Source organism: Salmo salar, chromosome 13 (genome assembly GCF_965601325.2).
Source record: "Salmo salar chromosome 13, fSalSal1, whole genome shotgun sequence".
NCBI lineage: Eukaryota > Metazoa > Chordata > Actinopteri > Salmoniformes > Salmonidae > Salmo > Salmo salar.
This window is the reverse complement of record NC_138303.1, coordinates 79906386-79925887: the sequence shown is the minus strand read 5'-3', so window position 1 is coordinate 79925887 and position 19502 is coordinate 79906386. Positions and strand designations below refer to the sequence as shown.

The 19502-nt window shown below is 44.3% G+C and overlaps 1 protein-coding gene and 1 long non-coding RNA gene across 6 annotated transcripts in view; both read left to right on the top strand.

The window, feature by feature from the left end:
• LOC106567975 (ABR activator of RhoGEF and GTPase) overlaps positions 1-19502 on the top strand; it is a 226422-nt gene that overhangs the window by 56931 nt on the left and 149989 nt on the right. The window contains exon 1 of one of the 5 annotated variants that reach the window (XM_014137907.3): positions 12373-12634. The exons of the other annotated variants lie outside the window; for them this stretch is intronic. Within the exon in view, the coding sequence (XP_013993382.1) occupies positions 12571-12634 (64 nt within the window). The 5' untranslated portion in view covers positions 12373-12570. Of the gene's footprint in view, positions 1-12372; positions 12635-19502 lie in introns of those variants that run through there. 5 annotated transcript variants of the gene reach the window in all.
• LOC123726241 (uncharacterized) lies at positions 16638-17876 on the top strand. Its single transcript, XR_006758632.2, has 2 exons — positions 16638-17394; positions 17523-17876. It is a non-coding gene; the product is annotated as an uncharacterized LOC123726241 (long non-coding RNA).

The window sequence follows — 19502 nt, the reverse complement described above, 5'->3', positions numbered from 1 at the left end:
TGTCTGTGTATCAGTTGATTAAATTACATTAAAATGGTCTCAGTATGCCTGCTTGTTTCTCCATAGAGTGCCATTGCCTGGAGGCATTGGGCTGTTGCTGTGTAGTAGCTATATAATGTTGTTTGTTTCAACCCTGGCTGGACATGTTGTTTATGAACGTCACTTAGCTCCCTGCCTTGTGCTGCACTGTATGGAGCGAGGCCTTAATAAATACTTTAATTTCCCCAGTGTCACGTTGTGATTGACTGCCAGCCCAGCCCACTACAGTGGGAAGCATAAAGGTCTGCATGTACACAGTGACATGCACAAGGCAACACATAAATCCACTGTGGCGTATTGTCATCATCGCTCACGGCTGTAAATGCTCTAATCTCACAGGGACCTGGATGTACATTGAGCCTGCTCTCTCTCTCTTTCTCTCTCGCTCTCTTTTTCTCTCTCTCGTCAGTAGTGTGTTTCAGAATATGGCTCTGTTGTAGTGTGGGTCCCGTTTTGAGAGAGCTGTCCTGTTTTTGGAGAGGTGCACAGGTGTTGCTGTGGAATATCTTGTCAACAGTCCAGCACAAACCCACTCACACAGGCAAATGCTATTTCTCTGTTTTTAATGACCTCCCCAAAGAAAAACCAAGGTGCAATATGGCCCCCTCAAAGTCTTCTCCAGATGAGACCACACACACTCCACCTCTCCACTGGGGAACAGCGTGTGTGACCTGTACTTACCTGTTGCTAAAGATGAAACTGAACAAAAAGCTCTACCAGTGCCAGCTACAGGGTTCGGTGCTGACTGCCAGGGGTTATGTAACCACCTCTCACCAAAGAACACTGCAGAAAGGTGCTGACACAGCCAGGCAGGAGAAACGTGCTGATAGGATTTGTTTGCTCTGCTCACTGCCGCAGAATATATCACGTCTGTTATGTAGAAGTGAAACTTGCAGGAAAGTTACTGCACTGTAGTCGGACAGATTATCAATCATGAACACATGCTGTTGATATGGACATGGAGATGTGTGTGTGTGTGTGTGGTGTGTGTGTGTGTGTGTGTGTGTGTGTGTGATATGAATGACCAATACGTGTCAGAGCTGAGTTAAAATAGCTGCGAGTCCACAGAGTGACTGACTTTTACAAAAAGAAAACACACACAGCACGTGCACTTCTGTCCTAGAATATCACACAACAATCCACCACTGCTGATGTCTGACACCCACACAGAATATCAACACACAAAAATCAGATGAACCATGTGATGTATAGTAACATCGTCAGTTCAAATGCAGCCTCAAGCTTTTCCTTCCTCGATACAGTGTTGTCATCGATGGAGGTGATGTGCATCAGATATGTCTTCTGTCTGTGTACTTGCTCATGTGATTGCTCTCCCTGTCACTCTGCATCATCCTGTGGAGAGCTGAGCTGTGAAGTGTGCGTTAGCAGTCTCTCTGGTCCACCCACCCATCCTCATAACGCCACCACACAGCCACATCCCACCCAGCCTCATAACGCCACCACACAGCCACATCCCACCCAGCCTCATAACGCCACCACACAGCCACATCCCACCCATCCTCATAACGCCACCACACAGCCACATCCCACCCATCCTCATAACGCCACCACACAGCCACGTCCCACCCATCCTCATAACGCCACCACACAGCCACATCCCACCCAGCCTCATAACGCCACCACACAGCCACATCCCACCCATCCTCATAACGCCACCACACAGCCACATCCCACCCATCCTCATAACGCCACCACACAGCCACATCCCACCCAGCCTCATAACGCCACCACACAGCCACATCCCACCCAGCCTCATAACGCCACCACACAGCCACATCCCACCCAGCCTCATAACGCCACCACACAGCCACATCCCACCCATCCTCATAACGCCACCACACAGCCACATCCCACCCATCCTCATAACGCCACCACACAGCCACATCCCACCCAGCCTCATAACGCCACCACACAGCCACATCCCACCCATCCTCATAACGCCACCACACAGCCACATCCCACCCATCCTCATAACGCCACCACACAGCCACATCCCACCCATCCTCATAACGCCACCACACAGCCACATCCCACCCATCCTCATAACGCCACCACACAGCCCCATCCCACCCAGCCTCATAACGCCACCACACAGCCACATCCCACCCATCCTCATAACGCCACCACACAGCCACATCCCACCCAGCCTCATAACGCCACCACACAGCCACATCCCACCCAGCCTCATAACGCCACCACACAGCCACATCCCACCCAGCCTCATAACGCCACCACACAGCCACATCCCACCCAGCCTCATAACGCCACCACACAGCCACATCCCACCCAGCCTCATAACGCCACCACACAGCCACATCCCACCCAGCCTCATAACGCCACCACACAGCCACATCCCACCCATCCTCATAACGCCACAAAACAGCCACATCCCACCCATCCTCATAATGCCACCACACAGCCACATCCCACCCATCCTCATAACGCCACCACACAGCCACATCCCAGCCAGCCTCATAACGCCACCACACAGCCACATCCCACCCATCCTCATAACGCCACCACACAGCCACATCCCACCCATCCTCATAACGCCACCACACAGCCACATCCCAGCCAGCCTCATAACGCCACCACACAGCCACATCCCAGCCAGCCTCACAACGCCACCACACAGCCACATCCCAGCCAGCCTCATAACGCCACCACACAGCCACATCCCAGCCAGCCTCTCATATGGGTTCAATACCCGTGTCATGACTGTGTGGAGGGGGCTGACAAACCCTTGAAGTGTAAAACTATTATACTCCAACTGTTGTGCTCAAGGTGATGAAGGGTCAGAATAGTGGTTCATACCAGCCATTTTGGCTCTAGTCTTTCTCCAATAGTGTCATCATGAGTGGTAGCCCGGCCTCGGGTTAGCGCTAGATGTCTATTCTGACCCCGATGCAGCTTCAGAGCAGAGCTCGCAGTCAGCAAGATGCCTACTTCGGTATGGGAATATAGGGGGGCCAAGCCAGCCCCATTGGTCAATGTTTTCTTCACCCATTTAAAACGTGTCTGTCTCAGCTTCCTCCAGGGAAAGGGGTGATAAATATTATCTACAACCCAAAGGGCCAGCCCGAACTGCATCAATCTGCCATGTCTGTCTGGTTGCCCTTTTCTTGTGGCAACAGGTCACATCTTGCTATTGTGATTGCACACTGTGGTATTTCACCCGATAGATATGGGAGTTTTCAAATTCTTTGTGGGTCTGTGTAATCTGAGGGAAATAAACTCAGAAAAAAAAGAAACGTCCCTTTTTCAGAGCCCTGTCTTTTAAAGACAATTCGTAAAAATCCAAATAACTTAACAGATCTTCATTGTAAAGGGTTTAAACAATGTTTTCCATGCTTGTTCAATGACCCATATACAATTAATGAACATGCACCTGTGGAACGGTCGTTAAGACACTAACAGCTTACAGACGGTAGGCAATTAAGGTCACAGTTATGACAACTTACAACACTAAAGAGGCCTTTCTACTGACTCTGAAAAACACAAAAAAAAGATGCTCAGGGTCCCTGCTCATCTGCATGAACGTGCCTTAGGTATGCTGCAAGGAGGCATGAGAACTGCAGATGTGGCCAGGGCAATAAAATGCAATGTCCGTACTGTGAGACGCCTAAGACAGCGCTACAGGGAGACAGGACAGACAGCTGATCGTCCTCGCAGTGGCAGACCATGTGTAACAACACCTGCACAGGATCGGTACATCTGAACATCACACCTGTGGGACAGGTACAGGATGGCAACAACAACTGCCCGAGTTACACCAGGAACGCACAATCCCTCCATCAGTGCTCAGACTGTCCGCAATAGCCTGAGAGAGGCTAGACTGAGGGCTTGTAGGCCTGTTGTAAGGCAGGTCCTCACCAGACATCACCGGCAACAACGTCGCCTATGGGCACAAACCCACTGTCGCTGGACCAGACAGGACTGGCAAAAAGTGCTCTTCACTGACGAGTCGCGGTTTTGTCTCACCAGGGGTGATGGTCGAATTTGCGTTTATTGTTGAAGGAATGAACTTTACACCGAGGCCTGTACTCTGGAGCGGGATCGATGTGAAGGTGGAGGGTCCATCATGGTCTGGGGCGGTGTATCACAGCATCATTGGACTGAGCTTGTTGTCTGTCATTGCAGGCAATCTCAACGCTGTGCGTTACAGGGAAGACATACTCCTCCCTCATGTGGTACCCTTCCTGCAGGCTCATCCTGACATGACCCTCCAGCATGACAATGCCACCAGCCATACTGCTCGTTCTATGCGTGATTTCCTGCAAGACAGGAATGTCAGTGTTCTGCCATGACCAGCGAAGAGCCCGGATCCCATTGAGCACGTCTGGGACCTCCCATTGAGCACGTCTGGGACCTGTTGGATCAGAGGGTGAAGGCTAGGGCCATTCCCCCAGAAATGTCCGGGAACTTGCAGGTGCCTTGGTGGACGAGTGGGGTAACATCTCACAGCAAGAACTGGCAAATCTGGTACAGTCCATGAGGAGGAGATGCACTGCAGTACTTAATGCAGCTGGTGGCCACACCAGATACTGACTGTTACTTTTGATTTGGACCCCCCCCCCCCCCCCCCCCCTTTGTTCAGGGACACATCATTCCATTTCTGTTAGTCACATGTCTGTGGAACTTGTTTGTCTCAGTTGTTGAATCTTGTTATGTTCATACAAATATTTACACATGTTAAGTTTTCTGAAAATAAACGCAGTTGACAGTGAGAGGACGTTTTCTTTTTTTGCTGAGTTTGTGTCTCTATAGTCATACATTTGTCAGGAGGTTAGGAAGTGCAGCTCTCTCTCTCTCTCTCAGTATATCTCACGGAGCGCGCAGCCTCCCACTAAAATCACTTCCATCCCCATAACGGTTCACCGAGTAACCTCCAAATTACATTAGCAAAACATTTTCCTGATTTAACAACCGCCATCATTCCATTCCTCCAGCCCACAGCGGACTAGGGGGACTGTGTGTGTGAGGGCTGCGTGCCAAACATGCTTAACTCATCTGTCAGATCTTCCTCCACTGATTGTATGCCTGATGATACCATTTTAATTGTATTGATTGATTGAATGAGAGAGAAGCCGAGTGAAATACATTGTCAGGCCACATTTAGATGGACCTTGACAATTTACTCTCTCAAAAACGTCCATCTTTCATTCTCCTCTGGTAAACTCATTCGATAGTTTGTTTTCCATAATTGGTGCCGGTTCCAACAATAGAAAACATGTAACTAGGCCTAATTCGCTCAGTAGTAACAATGAGCCAGTGAACAGAGTGAATATGTGGCCTGCAGTTACAGAAATGACTGCAATTATGCAGGTATGGATTTGGTATTCAGGCTATGCAGTGAATCACAGCCTCACACAGTGTGTAGTTGCTATGGCGCTAATGAGCTCGATCACTTCAGCCCGCGGCTGTTTACTCTTTGCGCTGGGTGTTCGTGTGCGTGCGACATGTTGCTCTGTATGAAATCTCACTAGAAAGCCACAGTCTGATGGAGCACCACTGAGACTAGTTAGTGACTCAAACCTTTCCTTAACTTTCTCAGTTTTACTGTGGTATAAATAGGCTCAACCCTATCAGAAGCTCGCCTCCGACACATCTCATTCAGGGAAGCGCGAATGACGGTGGCGAGTTGTCATGGCATCTTTTACCCTCGCAATGGAGACTGTGATTGACTGTGGCAGGCGGCCGGGGGCAGAAGCATTGGGGAGCTGTCCATCAGGAGAGGTTAAGGGAATGATAGGAAGTGACAGAAGAGGAGGAGAGGAGAGCGTGTTGAATGTGCAGACCCAGGGTTCAGCATGCTTCAATGCTCCCTAAGGCCTCACTGGTTACACAACACACATCAAAACACTGGGAAGGGGACAGAGATGGAACTATAGTGACACATTACTTTTGACCTCAGAGTTAGCATTTAGGACACAAGTACCGCGATATCGCTGAGTTAAAGTGAATCATCCAAAATACTATACATTTTACCGGTAGGCAATATTGCTCTCTCTCTCTCTTTCTCTTTCCTCTTTCTCTCTCTCTTTCTCTCTCTCTCTTTCTCTTCTCTCTTTCTCTTTCTCTCTCCCTCTCTCTCTCTCTCTCTCTCTCTCTCTCTCTCTCTTTTCTCTCTCTCTTTTTCTCTCTCTCTCTCTCTGTGTGTTTCTTACTCCTCTGTGTTTCTTACTCCTCTGGCCTCTTAAATATCTTAGACAAATCTGACAGCAGTGTGAAACTGCAGCAGTTGTTGATGGTACTGAGACAGGGAACAGGGACAGAATACATCATCAGTCACCTTCTGTACAGCGGCACTTAAACGCAGCGGCAACCTTTTTTTTTATCCTGTCAGTTCCCTAATTTGTTACGCTTAGGCTACTGCACTTATTGAATGCCTCTTGTGCTTATGAAGTAAAGGCTTTATTTGTGTATTTTGAACAAAGCCGTGCTGAAAGCTATGGGCTTTTAAATTCGAGACATGGCAGATTGAACCATCCTGTGGGTCAATATGTCAGTGTTTTACAGCAGCATCAAGATGACGTGTTACAACACTGCCTCTATTAAAGTGCCGAGGGAGTCTAATGCTTGAGTTCCAGATGGACCCTGTTGATCTGTAACGGTTAGATAATTGTATCCAATATGTAGAACATTCCACCTATCCGAGAGAAAAATGGGGTTAATGGGTCTTTCTATAAATAAAGGGGTCAACATTTTCAACATGTTTTGGATATACATTTAAATATGATTTTCTTGCAGCTTCACATGTGTAGTTAAAAAAATACAAGTCTAGGTGGGCACGATGAGACCGTAACTCCACCTAGCAACAATAAAACATCTACATGTCATTCACAATGTCACAAGAAACATGGACACCGCATGTTCCTTTCATGCCTAGTTGCCAGGTCTTTTTGTGCTTTAGTCAATTTCTCTCTGTTATAGCCATGCTAAACGTTCCTGAAGAATGAAAAAGATAAACATCATTTATATATGTTTTAATAGTTGATGTAATAAAATAACACTGGGTTCTGTCAGTAAAATCACTGACAATAATAATAACCAATAATGAAATCATTATAATCAGTAAACTCTTCAAGAATTGTGTGAGTCTGTGTCTGAAAACTAGCTGTCTACTTCTTGCTTCTTCTGTCATTGTTTCCTCCCGTTCTTGCCTCTCCTTGAAAGTGCATTGTAGCTGGAGGGGAGGAACCTTCACTCCTCTCCCCCTGTGTGCTTTGAGAGGGAGGGGAGGAATATGGGAAACAAGGGGAGAATCTCAATTGCATTTCCTTGATTCCTCACATCCAGTTAATTAATAAGTAAATACACACTAAATATTGTGCAGAAATGGAGAAATCTTACTTTATCTTGTCACTGTGGCATGGTATGGGCAGCTATTTAATCGATTAATGAATAGATTCATAGAATGGAGTTAGAAGGATGAACTGAAAGGACAGGAAGTGTTGGCTGTGCACTTAACCAATGACAGGCATTCCACATTTAACCCCAACCACATATGAAAATAACAATATAACATTTTGGGGGAGGTTATATGCAAAACGAATAAACGAGCCCTTTTCACATTCCTGATTGCTCAGTTTTACCTTGGATTTTTTTAAATCAAAACATACATGGACCGTAATCTTACCTCTTGACATAATATCCATGACATTATCTTGACCGCCGTAACAATATAGACACCCAAATGTTCTGTAAATTCTCCAGATCAACATTAATTCCCTCACTTTGGCTGTTGTTCAATCACGTGCAGTATCTCACATCCTTACCTGAATCAGCTGATGCTGCGTGATCATTTCCTAACCTAACTAAACAGCTAGACATCAAATGAGCATCAATCAACTATTATGCGTAATTATTGAAGAACCCTGTTAATGACAGCATCGATTTTTGTTTGATTCATCTTGGTAAAGTTACGCTTTCTGTTAGAAGCATTTGATTTTGCAATCCAGACATTATTTTGGATATGTGTGTCCATGAAAAAACTGTTTTCACATAGTAACAGAGAGGTTACAGTGCACTGCCAAGATCGCCATAAGAAATAGTGAATTTTACAGGATCAGGTTCAATTTGTAATTCAATAGTTAAATGCTTAGTATATGATATACACTGCTCCAAAAAAATAAAGGGAACACTTAAACAACACATCCTAGATCTGAATGAAAGAAATAATCTTATTAAATACTTTTTTCTTTACATAGTTGAATGTGCTGACAACAAAATCACACAAAAATAATCAATGGAAATTGGATTTGGAGTCACACTCAAAATTAAAGTGGAAAACCACACTACAGGCTGATCCAACTTTGATGTAATGTCCTTAAAACAAGTCAAAATGAGGCTCAGTAGTGTGTGTGGCCTCCACGTGCCTGTATGACCTCCCTACAACGCCTGGGCATGCTCCTGATGAGGTGGCGGATGGTCTCCTGAGGGATCTCCTCCCAGACCTGGACTAAAGCATCCGCCAACTCCTGGACAGTCTGTGGTGCAACGTGGCGTTGGTGGATGGAGTGAGACATGATGTCCCAGATGTGCTCAATTGGATTCAGGTCTGGGGAATGGGCGGGCCAGTCCATAGCATCAATGCCTTCCTCTTGCAGGAACTGCTGGCACACTCCAGCCACATGAGGTCTAGCATTGTCTTGCATTAGGAGGAACCCAGGGCCAACCGCACCAGCATATGGTCTCACAAGGGGTCTGAGGATCTCATCTCGGTACCTAATGGCAGTCAGGCTACCTCTGGCGAGCACATGGAGGGCTGTGCGGCCCCCCAAAGAAATGCCACCCCACACCATGACTGACCCACCGCCACACCGGTCATGCTGGAGGATGTTGAAGGCAGCAGAACGTTCTCCACGGCGTCTCCAGACTCTGTAACGTCTGTCACGTGATCAGTTTGAATCTGCTTTCATCTGTGAAGAGCACAGGGTGCCTGTAGCGAATTTGCCAATCTTGGTGTTCTCTGGCAAATGCCAAACGTCCTGCACGGTGTTGGGCTGTAAGCACAACCCCCATCTGTGGACGTTGGGCCCTCATACCACCCTCATGGAGTCTGTTTCTGACTGTTTGAGCAGACACATGCACATTTGTGGCATGCTGGAGGTCATTTTGCAGGGCTCTGGCAGTGCTTCTCCTGCTCCTCCTTGCACAAAGGCGGAGGTAGCGGTCCTGCTGCTGGGTTGTTGCCTTCCTACGGCCTCCTCCACGTCTGCTGATGTACTGGCCTGTCTCCTCGTAGCGCCTCCATGCTCTGGACACTACGCTGACAGACACAGCAAACCTTCTTGCCACAGCTCGCATTGATGTACCATCCTGGATGAGCTGCACTACCTGAGCCACTTGTGTGGGTTGTAGACTCCGTCTCATGCTACCACTAGAGTGAAAGCACCGCCAGCATTCAAAAGTGACCAAAACATCAGCCAGGAAGCATAGGAACTGAGAAGTGGTCTGTGGTCTCCACCTGCAGAACCACTCCTTTATTGGGGGTGTCTTGCTTATTGCCTATAATTTCCACCTGTTGTCTATTCCATTTGCAAAACAGCATGTGAAATTTATTGTCAATCAGTGTTGCTTCCTAAGTGGACAGTTTGATTTCACAGAAGTGTGATTGACTTGGAGTTACATTGTGTTGTTTAAGTGTTCCCTTTATTTTTTTGAGCAGTATATAATGACAGCAGTATCATACATTTAAGGAAAGGAAAGTATTGTCAAATCTGTGACGACTCCAAGCATGAGAGAGGGTATATGTGAATATCTTCATGTATTCACATAAAGAAAAGGGAAATTATTATGAATGAATTTGTAACAGCTCCAAACAGTCCACTACAAGAAATGCACACTGGTACCCCAGTTCATATCCATCGGATTTACATGAAGTAGGTATTCTAAGGGGTTGGGACTAGGTGCCAGGGGTTGATTTGGAACAGTATAATTTGACGGATGGGGCCCACAGTGTGAGGCTGTGGGCTCACATTAAGCATCTCCAATCCAAAATGAAATCTAGAATCGGCTTCGTTTTTTGCCACAAAGCATCCTTCACTCACGCTGCCAAACACCCTCGTAAAACGAACTATCCTACCAATCCTTGGCATTGGCGATGTCATTTATAAAATAGCCTCCAACACTCTACTCAGCAAATTGGATGGAATATACCACAGTGCCATCCGTTTTATCACCAAAGCCCCATATACTACCCACCACTGACCTGTATGCTCTCGTTGGCTGGCCCTCGCTTCATATTCGTCGCCAAACCCACTGGCTCCAGGTCATCTGTAAGTCTTTGCTAGGTAAAGCCCCGCCTTATCTCAGCTCACTGGTCACCATTGCAGCCACCACCCGTAACACGCGCTCCAGCAGGTATATTTCACTTCCATATTTCCTTCCAGTTCTCTGCTGCCAATGACTGGAACGAATTGCAAAAATCACTGAAGCTGGAGACTCATATCTCCCTCTTTAACTTTACTCACCAGCTGTCAGAGCAGCTTACAGATCATTGCACCTGTACATAGCCCATCTGTAAATAGCCCATCCAACTACGTCATCCCCATATTGTTATTTTTTATTTTTTGCTCCTTTGCACCCCAGTATCTCCACTTGCACATTCATCTTCTGCACATCTATCACTCCAGTGTTTAATTGCTAAATTGTAATTACTTCGCCACTGCGGCCTATTTATTGCCCTACCTCCCTTATCTTACCTCATTTGCACAGACTGTATATAGATGTATTTTCTTCATATTGTGTTATTGACCGTACGTTTTGTTTATTCCATGTGTAACTCTGTTGTTGTTTGTGTCGCACTGCTTTGCTTTATCTTGGCCAGGTCGCAGTTGTAAATGAGAACTTGTTCTTAACTGGCCTACCTGGTTAAATAAAGGTGAAATATATATATATTTTTAAGTACAAGACCATCATGTTACTGTGATTATCAGCCCATTAACAGGGATCTCATTGATCATACTAGAGGCTTCAATCACTCACACACACACACACACACACACACACACACACCACACACACACACACTGCTGCATTAATTTAATCAGAGAATACAGATAGGACATTGATTAGATTTGATTAAAAGGCATTCTAATGAGTGACCTCTGAGCTCCACACACAGCTCTTATCTACTTGGTCTACATCTATTGGCATTCTTCGGATACTACAGATTATGTGACCTGTGTGTTTTTGTGTTATCCAGTATGCACGTATTCCATTCAGTCCCTCACTTATTTCCTTCCCTGAGCACTGTGTCAAACTGGAGCTACCTCGGGAAAACCAACAGTGAAAGTGATTTGAGAGGGTGAGTGTAACACACTATCACACAAATTACTGCCTGTTGGCTATTCAAAGCAGCACTGAGCCCCATAGATACTCTATAGTACACAGACATTGGCTATTCAAAGCAGCACTGAGCCCCGTAGATACTCTATAGTACACAGACAGTGGCTTTTGGGTCAGGAGTGGTCTGAGTCATCATAGTAGACATAATATCTAACTGCAAAGGGAATGTAATTCCACAATACACTCTAAGTAATGACATGATAACTTGGCTTTAAATCCAATAATCATCCATTGTTTGTGATCACCATGACACATAAAATTGTGAGTCATTAAATCACATGAGTTGAAGATGAATCCGTATGTATACTCATGCTGTGTTTACATGACTTGGCATGTTTCCTATAGCAACATTGTCATTTACCGTACTGTCGCAGTTGTAAATCTTTTGTTTCCCTATCAGAGGCAGTCAGTGAAGAGAGGAAACACTACTGTTAATGTAATTCACTGACTGATTCAATGATTTACCATGGCCCTCTGTAATAGTGCTGCTAATATCAGGGCTAGTGTGTGTGTGTGTGTGTGTGTGTGTGTGTGTGTGTGGTGTGTGTGTGTGTGTTTTAGTGCTGGTAATATCAGGACTATTGTGTGTGTGTGTGTTTTAGTGCTGGTAATATCAGGACTATTGTGTGTGTGTGTGTTTTAGTGCTGGTAATATCAGGACTATTGTGTATGTGTGTGTGTTTTAGTGCTGGTAATATCAGGACTATTGTGTATGTGTGTGTGTGTTTTAGTGCTGGTAATATCAGGACTATTGTGTATGTGTGTGTGTTTTAGTGCTGGTAATATCAGGACTATTGTGTATGTGTGTGTGTTTTAGTGCTGGTAATATCAGGACTATTGCAAGGTTAGACCAGGTGACTGTTACGTTAGAGGAACTGACTGAGGCTGTGGTGTTTCACATCAGAGCTGGGAAGACAACATTTTGGGTTGTGTGTGTTTACCCCCGAGCTCTTTAACTATGGGAATTTGAATGAGGGCCATTTGAAACAAACCACACTGGTTTTACTCCTATGCTGAGCCCTGTGCTGTGGAGTGTGTTTTCAACTGTGTGTGTTCGGAGTTGAGTGCGAGGGACTGCCTATGTGGATTTGGTATAGAGTGTTGAGGTTGATCGGATGATTTTGTTTGTTGTGTTGAAGTGACAGAAGTTAAGGACATATGGCTTTTTTCTTTGAGGCTGTGTGCACCATTCGTTCGCTCATCTCACCCCATGATCATCATGGTAAGGTTGGTTCACTGTATGGATCTGTATTCTGTCTGTCCACTTATGCATGTAGTCAATGTATTTGATGTGATTTCATGCCTTCCTGGCATTTTATTGAAATTGTATCTTAACTTCTGGAATGGTGGTGTTATTATGTGGGAATTCTGAAATGGTGAGATTTGTGACCCTTGTGTACGGTCAGGTCCATAATTATTGGCACCCTTGATAAAGATTAGCAAAAAAGTCTATAAAAAATAAATAATACAAATACTGAGCTATATTGTATGTGAAACAAAATGTTTTTCTATTATTTTATACTAATACAATTGCTCAAAGATTTTTTTCTTTAACAAGTCTTTTTTTTTTTTTTCAAAGACAGAGGTCAAAAGTATTGGTACCCTTGTTTTCAATACTCTAGCACCCTCCCCTTGTGAGGATAAAGACACTGAGCCTTTTTCTAAAATGTTTTATGAGATTGGTGAACACATTGAGAGGGATCTTGGACCATTACCCTTCAATACAGAATCTTTCCAGATTCTTGATATCCTTCGTCTGCTCTTATGGACTGCCCTGTTCAGTTCAAACCACATGTTTCCCTGTGGCTCACCATGCTGGTGTTTGCAACGCCAGGGTTGTGGGTTCGATTCCCACGGGGGGCCAGTACAAAAAAAAAAGTATGAAATGTATGCATTCACTACTGTAAGTCGCTCTGGATAAGAGCGTCTGCTAAATGACTAAAATGTAAAACATTTTTAAAATGTTTCCAATTGGGTTCATGTCCGGAGACTGAGATGGCCATTGGAAAAATATTGATTTTGTGATCAATTAACCATTTCTTTGTGGATTTTGATTAGTTCTTAGAGTTATTGTCTTGGGTGAATGTCTTGGTACTTAACAAGGGCCCCAGTACCTATATCTTAGTTTTTTTGTATTACTTGTTAAACAAAATGTATTTCTCTGAGCAATTGTATTAGTATAAAATATAATTTAAAAAAATATAATTGCATACGATATTGATCAGTATTTGTATGATTCGTTTTATAAATGTATGCTCATTTCCATGAAGGGTGCCATAAATGATGGACCTGTCTGATTTCTCTGTAGAATTGACATGTTCAGTTGGAGAGTTGATCCTCTTACGTGACGTTGTCATGTAATAACATGCCAGTTGTATGTCGTTCATGTTAAAGGTGGCCCATCTAAACCCGCCAGTCTCAGGGGTAGTACTTATCTACTCCATTGAAAAGTAATCGCAGGTTAGACTTGCCTGGGTAAGTATGTAGCCGCTCAACTGGAGAATCCCTCATTGACTGACTGACAGACATAGGAGAGTATTGATTTTGTGAGTGTTGGCAATGGGGGAGATTGTCAGAAAGCATTAGTTGATTGGAGTGTGTACTTTGTGTGTGTGTGTGAGAGAGCAAGAGGATGTTTGTGTGTGTGTCCTTTGGGAAGGCAGTTATTACCACTGAGCGCTAGTGGAGCTGGGGCAAGGGGCCAGGGCCTGTGTTAAGTGAACTGACCTGTTTTCAGTTTTCACCACTCATTGCACAGCTGCCTTCTGTAAATGGTATTTTGCTTGTATAAAGTGCAAAGGTCGGCTATAGGCTTATCACTTCTATCGCTCTTCACTAGAAAGATACTAATTCTACACGCTCCACCTGTCTTCCTCTTCCCTGTTTGCATTTCTAATTTGTTAACGCACACAGAGCGCTACGATTATTGACTCTCTTTCTCCTCTTCCTGAATTTCACCCACAGACTCCTTGCTATGTTAGCCTACAGAGAATGGCCTCTCACTGTATATACACAATGGGTTTCTGAGGCTATTTCTCCCCTTGTGTTGAAATTAATTGAAATTAACTGTTGAAAATGAAATAACTCATATGCTTATGTAACCGATGTGAAATGGCTAGTTAGTTAGCGGTGGTGCGCGCTAATAGCGTTTCAATCGGGTGACGTCACTCGCTCTGTGACCTGAAGTAGTTGTTCCCCTTGCTCTGCGAGGGCCGCGGCTATTGTGGCGCGATGGGTAACGATGCTTCGTTGTTGTCAGTTGTTGATGTGTGCAGAGGGTCCCTGGTTCAAGCCCAGGTAGGGGCGAGGAGAGGGACGGAAGCTATACTGTTACACTTACACTGTCGTCATTCTTGTGAGCAATGTCTAGAATGAGGGATGCACATTTTATGATGTTCTGAATACAACTGCTGTTGCAAGATGATTCTAAATCAGAATAGCTGGAGGATGCCTCAGTAAAGCTTTATAGTAGATATTCAGTTTGAGTAGACAACAGGTCTATTGCTTGAGTAAACAGTAAGTACATTCTGCCTCAGTAGTTACACAATGTGGGCACTCCGGCATCATTGGCGCAGTCGGACCAGGATCTCATGGACTTAACGCACGGACACACCGGTTGCGTTTGCCGCCTGTAATTTGCAGACAGACTATACATGTAGAAATGGGCAAATTCAGCAGTCAGACGCCCACCGACAGGGTTGTCCCTAAAACCCACCGCTCCATCAGCAAGCGATCGAACGTAGACAAACGGCAGACTGTCATTTGGTGCGATGTGTTTTCTCCTTTTAGTTAGTTGGACTCATGTCTCTGTTGACCATTAGAGCTCCTAATTTAACATGACTGCTCCGGACTGGGATTCTCTTTAGGAATACTACTACTACTACTACTACATTTACATTTTAGTCATTTAGCAGATGCTCTTATCCAGAGCAACTTACAGTAGTGAATGCATACATTTCATTAAAAAATGTTTTTTTCCCGTACTGGTCCCCCGTGGGAATCGAACCCACAACCCTGGCATTGCAAACACCATGCTCTACCATCTGAGCCACACGGGACCAATGTTCACTGAATTTGTTTTTATTAGTTAGCCTAGCTCTACAATATGTGTTGGTTTCAGAGTTGTCTCTTGCAGTGCTTCAACCAGCTCTGTTTCTTGCACCTCTCTCTGCCCTGTTGTTTTAGTAGTCCATCACTACAGATAAAGGCCAGTCTCTCTCTGTGGCCTTTCCCTCTGGCCTTTACCATACAATGAATTAGTGATGCACCAGCTCAGTGTTTACTGGGACTTTATGGTTGTTTATGGCAGACGTCTTTATCTCCTTGACCTACTACACTTTCTTTATTCTCCCCAATTTCGATCTTGTCTCATCGCTGCAAGTCCCCAACGGGCTCGGTAGAGGCGAAGGTCGAGTCATACGTCCTCCAAAACAGAACCCGTCAAACCTCGCTTCTTAACACCCGCCCACTTAACCCGGAAGCCAGCTGCACCAATGTGTCGGAGGAAACGCTGTTCACCTGACGACCGAGGTCAGCCTGCAGGCGCCCGAGGTCAGCCTCAAGGAGACGCTAGAGCACGATGAGCCAAGTAAAGCCCCCCCTGCCCCTCCCCTAACCCGGACGACGCTGGGCCAGTTGTGCTTCGCCCTATGGGACTCCTGATCACGGCCAGTTGTGACATAGCCTGGGATCGAAGTCAGGTCTGTAGTGACGCCTCTAGCACTGCAATGCGGTGCCTTACACCGCTGCACCACTCGGGAGTCCAGAAGCCTGTATGTTTTATCTGAATGCAGAGCAGTGCCAGACGTACTCACACAGAGCCTTTCTGGAAACTGGTCACAGTTGTACGCTTAATTTTTCCTTAAAGAAGAAGCCTCTTAATGAGTGTTTCCCAGGCAGTCAGGCAGACAGGCATTTCGAGGTTAGCCCTGTCTGTCCGTCACAGCTACACATGCCTAATTAGGATAATCAGTTAAACAGGAGATTATTGGGACCACTTCCACACTCACACATCATGTACTCATGCTGACTAACTTACATTGAGACATATAAAAGTCATACACACATGCTAGTGCAGAGCGATTAGTGCTTTTTGAGGTTGTTTCGGTTCTAAATTATTTATTTTTACATTAAATGCACTATGCATTATGTGGGTTGAATGCTGTAACACAGAATAAAACAATCAATAAAAGTCCCATGATGGTAGTGACTGCCCATTACTGCTCACTTATTAACCATCATTTATTCACATTACATTTATAAAATATTTAAGTTATTGTGTAGGCCGGGGGTCGGCAACCCGCGGCTCTAGAGCCGCATGCGGCTCTTTAGCGCCGCCCTAGTGGCTCCCTGGAGCTTTTTCAAAAATATGAAAATGGAAAAAGATGGTGTGAATATATATTTTTTTTATATAATTTATTATCCAATGCTGTAAAAATGTGTATAATAAATATTTAATTTCAACATTTCTGTCAACGAAGATTTACGTCATAGCCTGCGACACACGTTTCTTTCAGCTCGGCGTAGTGCCAGACAGGTGGCTGTTGCAAACAAACCGGCGGGTGTGTCATGGGCCATGGATCCCAAAGGGAAAAAGAGAAAGATAGCTGAGGAGAACAGAGGATTCCACAGTTCTTGGACCGAATCATTTGCTTTCATTGCCAATGCGGAAGGATTGCCTGCATGTTTGCTTTGTAATGAGAAGTTGTCAAAAAACAAAAAGAGTAACGTGGAAAGACATTTCCATTCTTCCTGACAGTTATAGGAACATGAAGAAATATGCATTTGGAGTATTATCCATCTTTGGATCAACATACCTGTGCGAGCAGATATTCTCAAACATGAACTACATAAAATCCAAATACCGCACCCGCCTCACAGATGAGAGCTTGCGGTCCTGCGTGAAGATTAAAGTTACATCTTACATGCCCGATGTTGAGAAGCTGTCCAGTGATGTCCGAAAACAGAAGTCACATTAAACGGGTAAGAACACAATCCTGTCATAGGCACATATTTAGTAACAAAGTGGCTGTTTTTATAAAATGATTTCTGATTTTTGTCAGTATATATATTTGGAATGACACATAGGGATATTGTGTTTTGTTGCTCAGGTCCGAGGATGGCTGCATTGTATTGTGCGTGTCAAAAGAGAAGAGGGTGCTGCTGCATTTTACCCTTGCACATTTGCAGAAAACTAAAGAGAAGAGGATAATGCACAGAAATCGAACTTAAACTGTATTTTAATTTTATATACTTTACCTTTTCAAAAGGCTGCTGTTTTACTGCACTCTGTCTGTTGCCCAGATAAGGGGGAAAAGAGAAGAGGATTGTATGGTATTATTGAGGATTGAAATGCATTTTATTTCCATGGGGAGGTCTGAAATTACAGGAGGCCTATTATGCACGTTGCACATTTTGTTGTTGTTTTTTCGAATCCTAAAATAAAAATGACATCAAAAATCTGATTTCTGTATTGTATTTCTATAATTTCATCAATGCAACGAAACATAATACATTAATATTATAATGGAAGTTAAACTTAAAGCACCATCGTACAGCAGAGTAGTCACGTGGTGCGTCATTCTCTCCAGGATGCGCTGCAGGTAAAATAAACGTTTAATCATGAATGCTCATTATGTATTTGTAGCGTACTTATCATTTTGATAGTAGGCTAATATAGACACTTACAGCATGTGTTGCCTTCATTATAAGGCTTATATAAGGCTTTTAACTTTTTGCAGCTCCAGACAGATTTGTTTTTTGTTTTTTTGGTCCAATATGGCTCTTTCAACATTTTGGGTTGCCGACCCCTGGTGTAGGCTATATTACATTTGTTTTATTTGATGACTTTATTATTTCCTTCCAAGTCATCATCTCGTCTCCATAGAGCTACTGCGTATGCTGTCTGAAAAAAATCACTATTTTGTAGTTCTTCAAAGTAAATAAGGCATACTTTTATGACTGCTGATTACGAATTATCAATCACAGATCAGGGGTTTCCAAGCTTTTTCACCCAGGCCCCCCTTCCAGCATTGGGGAACATCCCGCACCCCCCCACTTCTATTTCTATGGGCACGAGAACTGTTAATGACAACTGTTCTTGTTGGTGGAGAGAAAAAAAGAAGTTCAATTTCCTATAATTCTACATATTTTGTCATGGGGTGCAGAGAATTGTGCAGTTATAAAGCTAATGTTATTGCAATTCTATACATTTTGCCATGTCTAATGTGTGTTCATGTGATATTTGAGTGACACAAACACTACAACAAAATCTATGGGCAAAAAACCCAACTAAAAAACAATAGCTGACATGGACTAGTTGATCTGGACATTTCTTACAAATTATAAATAGCTCTCTAAGGTATGCAATGACTGACGAGGAAAACTGATTATGTACTATCTAATTTCGAAATTGCACCTTGTGCATTCTACTATTACTACTTTCAAGAGTAAGTTCAAAGCCGGATGGAGTTGGGAGAGTGGACCACTACCTGAAAATACATGATCTAAGTCAGAGATACCTCGCAAAGTAACAGCTGCTCTCTGTATCATCTCACATTAACGCATTCTTGTGTCTGTTCCGTAGCAGGTGTAAAAAATAAAAATAAAAAAAACTTTTAAAAATGGACAAGTAGATGCGCAATGGATTATTGTCATTAGTTTAGCACATAAAACGTGGTAATTATGTGGAATAACTCCCTACTAAATCACAGATGTCGGTCTCGATCTGATTTATCTCTAGAGAAACTGTGCAATGTGCGCGTTAAGCTCACAGGAAAAAAATTATTAAATGGAAGTCAAATAATTTTACCGACAACGGTCAATTATTCTGAAAAAAATATAGAAACGCAACATGCAACAATTTCAACAATTTTGCTGAGTTACAGTTCATGTAAGGAAATGCCTGCCCATACCAAATATGGCTGCCCATGCCAAAACCCCACCGCCACCATGGGGCACTCTGTTCACAATGTTGACATCAGCAAACCGCTAGCCCACACAACGTCATACCCGTGGTCTGCAGTTGTGAGGCCAGTTGGTCGTACCGCCACATTTTCAGAAATGACGGAGGCGGCTTATGGTACGGAAAT